We start from the raw sequence: 7845 nt of genomic DNA, 5'->3' as shown, positions 1-7845 counted from the left end.
CTGGGGCATAGGGGTCCCTGAGGGCCAGAAGCTTGGAAAACGAGGGGCTCCAGGAACACACCAGCACTGCTGTCGGGGATCCACTGAGGGGAACATTGTTGTGAGAAAGGACATTGATGTGCTGGAGCGGGTCCAGAGAAGGGCAATGAAGGTGGTGAAGGGTCTTGAGCACAAGTCCTGTGAGGAGCAGCTGAGGGAGCTGGGGTGTTTAGCCTGGAAAGAGGAGGCTCAGGGTTACCTTATCACTCTCTATAACTGTCTGAAAGAAGTGTACCCAGGTGGGGGTCAGTCTCTTCTCCCAGGCAACCAGCAACAGCACAAGAGGATGCAGCCTCAGCCTGCACCAGGGGAGGTTTAGGCTGAACATCAGGAGTTTCTTCGTAGAAAGGGTGATTACACATTGGAATGGGCTGCCCAGAGAGGTGGTGGAGTCAGCGTCTGGACGTGGCACTCAGTGACATGGTCTGGTTGACCTGTTCACGTTCAGTCATGAGTTGGACTCGATGACCTCAGAGGTTTTTTCCAAACTATCCGATTCCGCCACTCTGTGCACCGGGCTCCTGAGGGGCTGTCACGTGCGAGACGCCATTTTGTGCGGCGGGCGGTGCCCGTTGGCGGGGCCGTGGGGCGGTGCGGGCGAGGGGCGGGGGGTCCTTCCCTCCCTCCACGTTTTATTTCCCTTTGCGCTTCCTCCTCCTTTTACTCCTTCCTCTCGCTCTCGCACTCCCTCTCGGGTTCGCTCCCCGCGTCCCTCTGCTTTTGTTACGCCTCCCCTCGCTCCCTCCCGCTCCCCGCCCCCGCGTGGCACTGCGGAGCCGGAGACGTGACCCGAGCGGACTCGCTTCCCCGCAGCTCCAGCCTCTCGCCGCAGAGTCGCATGTCCTCGATCCAGAACCTCCAATCCTTCGGTAAGAGCCGCCGGCGCGCCGCCACCCCCGCAGCCATCCCCTCGGCAAACCCACCCATCTCCCGCGGCCCCCTCGCCGTGCCCCCGGCCCCGCCGTCCTGCCTCCGCGTTGCCGAGGGCCGCGGGGCCCGCCGCCCCCGCGGTGACATTGAGCGGGTGTCGCCGTCGCCGCGGTGCTCCGTGAGGCAGCGCCGGCGGCTCGTCCTTGTCCTACCGCGCCGCCGGCCTCGGGACGTGCTCGGTGTGTGCGGCGGAGAGACCTCGGGCGGGAGACTCAGCCCCTCGCTGCTCCCGTAGGAGGTGCTGCCATGTTCTCAGCTCTGACACCCCGTATATCCTTTCCTAAGGAAATAATTTCATCAGTTACAGTTGGTTTGCTGCCTTATCTTATCCTCGGCAATGTCTCAAAACGCTATACAAGCCCTGCAAAGGTTATTGTTTCTATAAAGTAGCTACGCAGATGGCAGATCATTTCTCTCCTATCAGCAGGGAAGTTTAACCGTGCCGGGCCAGCGTTCTCCTGCTCCCTTATCTATAAGCAGCAGAAGTGGGCAAGTTAGCACTTTATACAGTAATTCAGGCTTTTGGTCGCAGTTTTGACTGTAATCTTCTGCACGTATAAGCCATGTGAGAAGGTTACGTTCAGTCATGACTGGGGAGCTCACCCTGTGCTTAAGGAAAGTGCTGCCCAGAGGATTCGTTTGAAGGGGTCCAATGTTGACACCTACAGTGCTGGCTTATCTCCAGTTTAGAGCCCTAAACTCTGCCAAGTTATCTTGGCTTATTTCCAACCTGGAGTCCTAAACTCTGCCAAGTGATCCTCATGCCCAAGTCCTCTTTTTCTTTCACTTTTTCTTTGACTAAAATTTGCTATTAGTCTTTGTGCAACAAGTTGTGGGAGATAGTAAAATTCAGCACGATTTAACAAATTTCGTAGTAGAAACTGAGCTAGTCAAGATTTCCAGTGCTGTACTTCTTTCCTGTTGTGCTTGAATCCTCGTTATGCTTTCAGTTCCTTTAATGCTCGTGTCATTCTTGTTTCTACAAGGATCTGTCAGTCTGGAGCTGAACTACTTTTTTGTGTTTCCGCTGAAGTTCTACTCATTTGGCACCTTTCTTTCTAGTGGATGGCAAAACTTGGTCAGCGTTTTTAGAGCTGAGTTTTGAATGGAAGTTTGGGAAATTGTAGCTTGCATGGCTATTGAACCTACATGGGCTCTTAAATATTGTTCTGATTAGTACAGAAAAATTATTTTTGATTATTCTTAAAAAGTAGTAAAGTACTTTATGCTTCAAGGTTTATTTGGAGCTACTGATTAGGAGACTTGTAGAACTGTAAAATTTCTTGATTGAATGTTAAATATGTTTTTGTGGAGTACAGAGAATAAGAAGTGTTAATCCAGAACCCCCCTTCTTTCTAAATGCCTTTCTATTTTATCTGTCCTAAATAGATGCTAAGCTTGGAAGAATTTGAGAACTGACCTTTCTTTAATCTAAGCCTAAATTAATTTTGTTACATTTCTTGACTAAAGCTGCTGACTGGAGGAGTTCTGGTTTACGGGCAGCCTCTGACATCTGCTGGAGTGTATCTCTCTTTTATTTCTGTTAGTAGCCAAGAGTTACATCCATGCCTTAACATGCTGGTAGTGTGGTAGTTACTACAGTATAAGACTTCTGTTCTTGACCTGTAAGGGAGTGTGTGTTCTAGGACTTTTCTATTTCTCTGTTCTTATCAGTTGATCTGATAAGAGATACAGTTGCTTTATTTCACTTTAAATGTATGCAGCTGTCTAAACCTTATGTGCATTTGATGTTCTCTCAGAACCATGTTTTCAGGTTCAGGATTTACAGTTTGCAAGAAACAATGAAGTAAACTGATACTGTAGCAGAAAACTGTTCATACCTGGGAAGGCATGGAAGAAACTGGGTGCCTGGTAGTTGAGAGGCCTGTCCTGAGTATGTAGTGTAATGAGACTTAATACAGCTGTAGAAAAAAGCATTTTGGTTTTAACAATGTGTTTTTAAACAGGGATTAAACACCAAGATTATACCCTGAATATAATGATAAATTTTTGTGAAGTGAGAATCTTCCATCTTAGTTTTGAACTTGGGTGTTTTCCTTTGTGGGAAATACATGAATCTTTTTCCTCCTGCAGACCCCTTTGCTGATGCAACAAAGGGCGACGACTTACTCCCGGCGGGGACTGAGGATTATATTCATATAAGGATCCAGCAACGAAACGGAAGAAAGACACTAACAACTGTTCAGGGCATTGCAGATGATTATGACAAGAAGAAACTTGTGAAAGCTTTCAAAAAGGTAAAGTTGCTGATTTGATTTGATAATAATTATATATAAAGGAATAAGATGGCTTTTAATACTAAGTAACAAAATGTTTATTTCACTTGATTCTTTCTAGTGCACATCACTTTCATATTTGAGTCCTTTCCCTTTCTCAAAACACCTATCAGTGTCTAGTAACACTGATTTTTGCTAAAAAGTTAAACGTTTCTATCTTACAAAGAAGTAAACAAAATATGGTCTGAATGTTTCTTTAAAATTTCACAGATACATGGTTTTGTTGGTGTGAAGAAAAAATCAGTTTAAAGTACAGATTGGTTTTATTCCTGCCTCTGTTACAGCTGGGTTGTTGCTCAAAATAGAGGCTTTTAGTTTTGCCAGGATAAAAATACTTATTTTAAAACAGTGTGGAGTTGAAAGGGCTGTATTTTATGACTTTGTTTTTCATTCTTGCAATGACTGTTGACCATTTCCTTCTGCACAGTAGCTAATCCTGTCCTTGCCTGAATTTACCATCAGGAGTTTAGTTTGTGTATGTATGTATCAGCAGATATGTTCAATTTGCTCTCAGAGCCAGTAAAATAGATTTAACCTTTGCCTGACTTGGCATCAAAATAGTAAGCAGCCTCTGAGACAAAGTTCTTCTGAAAAGACTGACTAAGCAAAATCATGATGTACATCATATGTCATATAATATGAATGTTTGTTTCTCTCTTAGAAATTTGCTTGTAATGGCACTGTGATTGAGCATCCTGAATACGGTGAAGTTATCCAGCTGCAAGGTGACCAGAGGAAGAACATTTGCCAATTCCTTTTGGAGGTGAGGGACTGCAGATAAATATCAAAACCTCTCTGGAAGCAGTAGGGTGCCAGGTGGTACTGATGCTAATTATCCAGCTAAAGATGGCCACTGTAGTTCCTTTGTATTTTCAGCAGGAAAGTAAAATGACACTTACAGAATGAGAGTAAGCCTCTGGTAAAAATCAGAGCACTGTAGAATGCCTTTGCGCTGTTACAGCACACCACTTGTTCTCTGGCAGTGCAACTTGAGCTCTGTGCTTGTAAAATCAAGTGTTCTATGCAAACCATAATCGTGAGACTGAAAGCACAGTAGAGGAAAGAGGCTTACTCTGATGCAAATGATGATGCAGAGTTGTTACACCATCAAAGAATAAGTCCTAGGACTACAGAACAAATCAGAAGTCTGATAAGATTTTCTTTTTGTTTAGTCAGTTCTGCTGCTTGGCCCAGAAACATTCTGTAAACTAGAAAAATGTTCCATTGAGTATATACACTGTACTGCAGTTTGTTTAATCGAAGTGTAAGATTGTGGTAACTTGATATTGCTCTAATAGCCTAAGTATGTAAGCTTTACTAAAATACATTGTTTTTCTCCTTTAGATTGGCATTGTCAAGGAAGAACAACTGAAAGTTCATGGTTTCTAACATATCTGTACTCTTATGAAGAACCCTGCAGTATTGGTCTTACCTATCCTGGCTCTTCTGTGAAAATGAATCTTTGCAGTGAATGGACTTCCCTCTTACCTGAACATTTACAATTTGATTCAGATTTGCATGACTGCATGAAACAGGTGGTGTGTAGACTAGAAACACATAAGAAAACTTCAGTAAGATGGTAATGAAGACACTTGTGAACTTTAACACATTTCCAATGGAAATGTATTAGTGAAGATTGTTCAGTTTAGTATTCTCCACCTGAGTTAAATGTGAGTTTTATTCAAATAGCGTGTGTTGTTGCTTAAAAATAAAAGTTTATTCATATAATTTCTGGGATATTTGAAATGCTTTAGCCTAAGTTTTAAACTAGCACTGCAGCGTTGCTGAAGAGTGGCTGAACTGCTTTGTGGCAAGTGTAGCTCACTGCTGATTGAAGAAATTGGAAAATCTACATGATTAAGTACTAGCCGATTAATCAGTAGATTAGCTTGATGTGATCTTACCCTGTAGCTGTAAGACTAGAGCTTTAAAGCCTGTAGTGCAGGTGTGTCTTAGTAGCAGTATAATAAGACATCAGTTGTTTGCTGTGTAAGTAACTGGATCTTCTCTAAAATTTATTGCAGTGACTGTGAGGTATTAGTATGAAGCAAAGTTGGACTAAAGCAAGCTGAGCTTCTCAAGACAAAACATTTGGGCAAAAGCCCCAAAACATTTAAAGGAAGTGGATAGGAGATATTGTATCTCCTCTGTCACTGAGTGAGGGGAAAAGACATTGCTTTGGCTTCTGCCATGACTGTGCATTTAAAGTTGGTGAGCAGAGTGCTTGAATGAGCTGGTAGTGTTAGCTGCAGGAGTAGGGAAGGGAACAGGCTCTACACTAACCTTTTCCTTGTTATGAAAAGTTTTCCTGGGATTAATGGTTGACATGGAGGGTTTTGTAGTCATGTTTGGGTGTTACTACAAAAAGCTCATTTGGTTTGCTTTTCTAGAAGGCAATTCATTCACAGCATTACTGGAAGTTACAAAACATTTGTTCCACCATGCTTTTAAGTTAGGTTTCGTTAGAATACCAAATGCCTACAGCTGCTTGTAGGATATGTCTCATGAAGAATGAAATCAGTTCATTTGGTGAAACAAGCAGACATTGTCTTCCTTTTGAGGTAGACATGGAAATTTTTTTCTGAAACAATTCAAAACATGCTGAGCTGCAAAACCATAACAATAGTGGGAAATGTTTAAAAAACTTCATGTGATATCGTGTGTTCTCTGGAAAGAAAGAAAAAGATGTTTCTTTGCTGCTAAGACTTAATAATAACTTAGCCAGAAAAAAAAATTGATGAAATTGATAAAATAATTGTTTATTACCTAAGTAAACATCAAGAATAGGCAAAACGGTATTATTTAATATCACATGTACCTGTACTTTATTTCCTATTCGTATTTACCTTTCTATACAGAAATGTTTAATTTAAATTCATTTGACCTGTTTTTTTTTTCTTTTTTTAGATTTTTGAGTTCAGAAATGAACCCTTAAGGCACTAGCAACTATTAGGGGAGCGTTATATGACGATTTCTGTCTCCGTCTGGTCTAGACAATTCTACTTGTAAAAATCCAGTCTCTCAATCTCCACAAATTCTGCCTGATGTTACAGATCTTAACTATTCCAGAGAAAGGATGTTCCTGAAGACTGTATATTATTAAGGTGCAATACTTTCAGGAGGAGGGAATGCCAAATGCAAAATACCCACATACCAAATGGAAATCCAAGAATAAATCTTACGCAAGTATTGCAGATGAGCAGAATAAAATCATTCTACTGCAAGTTTACTAGTCCTGGTTCTTAAATGCTAAAGTAATCAGTGTTTTGGGGGTACATAGCAATTAGTGATTTTCATTTTATCACATGCCAGAAAAACTGATGTTCTCATTTAAAGCTTGTACTCCTGCCCAACAGGAAAAACAAGCAGTATCTTCTATTTTGCTGATATTATACAAGTAATTCTGGTGGGCTTTGAATTGAATATTAACAAATGACTAGCAGGTCTTGTGTTACTGAGTCAGTCTTCATTTCAGATGGCATTCCATTAACTTTTACTACCTAAGCTTGAGTCATTTCTCCATAGTCATTCTGCTTAGAATAAATAAGAAAAATCTTTGGGTTTCTTCTGCCTCATTTAAAAATCCTTTCTAATAGGAGGAACCTTGCAGTTGATAGGTGGCTTGGGTGGAGATGCTTGTGTTTTGACCTTTGAAGGGCAAAATTATAAGGAGGTGGAATAAGATGTAACACATTTGAAGTTTTAAAGAGGTGAGATTTGTTGTGGCAGCAAACCATTTAATCTTTCTAGAAGGAAAGCAGAATTTTTTTTCCTTGAGTGTTTTACACTAAAACAGTATTTCTAAGATTTTAATTAGCCTTGTTACAAGCCCAAATATCTTTGTATATTCTAGATGAAAGGCTTCAACAATATTGTGTTTTGTCATCTTACTCTGGAACTTCTTTGTCAAAGCTAAACTTATTTGGAGTACATATCCATGTTTTAAAAATGCTGAAAATAAACAACTGTTTAAAGTGCCACCACAAAAATCTGTTTTCAGAATAAAGGCAGGTTTCAATCTCTTTATCTATTCCAAAATAGGTTAAAAATGTTAAAGGATGTGGCCCATAATTGTCAAGGCAGTAAAAATGAGCTTATAGTAGAAAACTCTTGAAATCCACTAGTAGGACTTGAGGCTGGCCAAGCTCAAGACTGCAAAGAGCAATGGTTTCTTTTTGTTGGAAAGTTGTGAAGTCTGTGTCCTTCAGACCTGTAAATCAAGATTGCCTTCTCAGTGACATTTAACACTTAATCTCAAGGTGTTACTGGATGTAGAAATATGTTTCAAATTCACAGCTGTCTGCATAGCTTTATTAGGCTGTTCTAGCTAACTCTGAGCTGATACACTGCATAAATAAATTCATTAAATTGTCTATTCTGAGTCTACGTCTACTTAATGAAGCTACAAGCAATGACACCCTCGCTGAACCCTTTGCTGCTGGTAGCAGTTCTTGTTTGTAGAATATGAGATTTAGTAATTTAAGTCTGTAAGCTGCCTACTTCCTCTTACTGTGTGAGCTGTCAGGCCCTTGACTGTCACGTATGGTCTGCTACATCTGACTGTCTCAGAGATGAGCAT

The 7845-nt window shown here is 41.2% G+C and overlaps 1 protein-coding gene across 3 annotated transcripts; it reads left to right on the top strand.

The window, feature by feature from the left end:
- The first annotated feature begins 605 nt into the window (after window positions 1–605).
- On the top strand, window positions 606–7639 carry EIF1B (eukaryotic translation initiation factor 1B). 3 transcript variants are annotated; one of them, XR_006018542.1, is made up of 5 exons: window positions 784–908; window positions 3064–3227; window positions 3928–4029; window positions 4611–4801; window positions 6174–7639. XR_006018542.1 is itself a non-coding variant. In XM_042043498.1 (4 exons), the coding sequence occupies exons 1-4, from the start codon at window positions 878–880 to the stop codon at window positions 4653–4655; spliced, it is 342 nt and encodes a 113-aa protein (XP_041899432.1). In that variant the 5' UTR covers window positions 606–877; the 3' UTR covers window positions 4656–7639. The 3 variants fall into 3 exon arrangements, 1 of the variants encoding a protein (XP_041899432.1); XR_006018541.1 differs by having other exon boundaries at window positions 4611–4936; XM_042043498.1 differs by having other exon boundaries at window positions 606–908; window positions 4611–7639.
- Window positions 7640–7845: the final 206 nt, after the last annotated feature.

This window comes from Corvus kubaryi, unplaced genomic scaffold, assembly GCF_017639235.1.
Source record: "Corvus kubaryi isolate FWS band 111438036 unplaced genomic scaffold, C.kubaryi_AGA036_p1.0 37398, whole genome shotgun sequence".
NCBI classification, from domain to species: Eukaryota; Metazoa; Chordata; class Aves; order Passeriformes; family Corvidae; genus Corvus; species Corvus kubaryi.
The sequence above is the reverse complement of the archived record's forward strand: the minus strand, read 5'-3'. Positions and strand labels throughout refer to the sequence as shown.

Bases quoted from the DNA above. Each gene is read 5' to 3' on its own strand.
- EIF1B (XM_042043498.1), top strand. From the start codon at position 878: ATGTCCTCGATCCAGAACCTCCAATCCTTCG. The intron at 909-3,063 runs GTAAGAGCCGCC...TTCCTCCTGCAG, and splicing joins CCAGAACCTCCAATCCTTCG to ACCCCTTTGCTGATGCAACA. The intron at 3,228-3,927 runs GTAAAGTTGCTG...TTTCTCTCTTAG, and splicing joins TTGTGAAAGCTTTCAAAAAG to AAATTTGCTTGTAATGGCAC.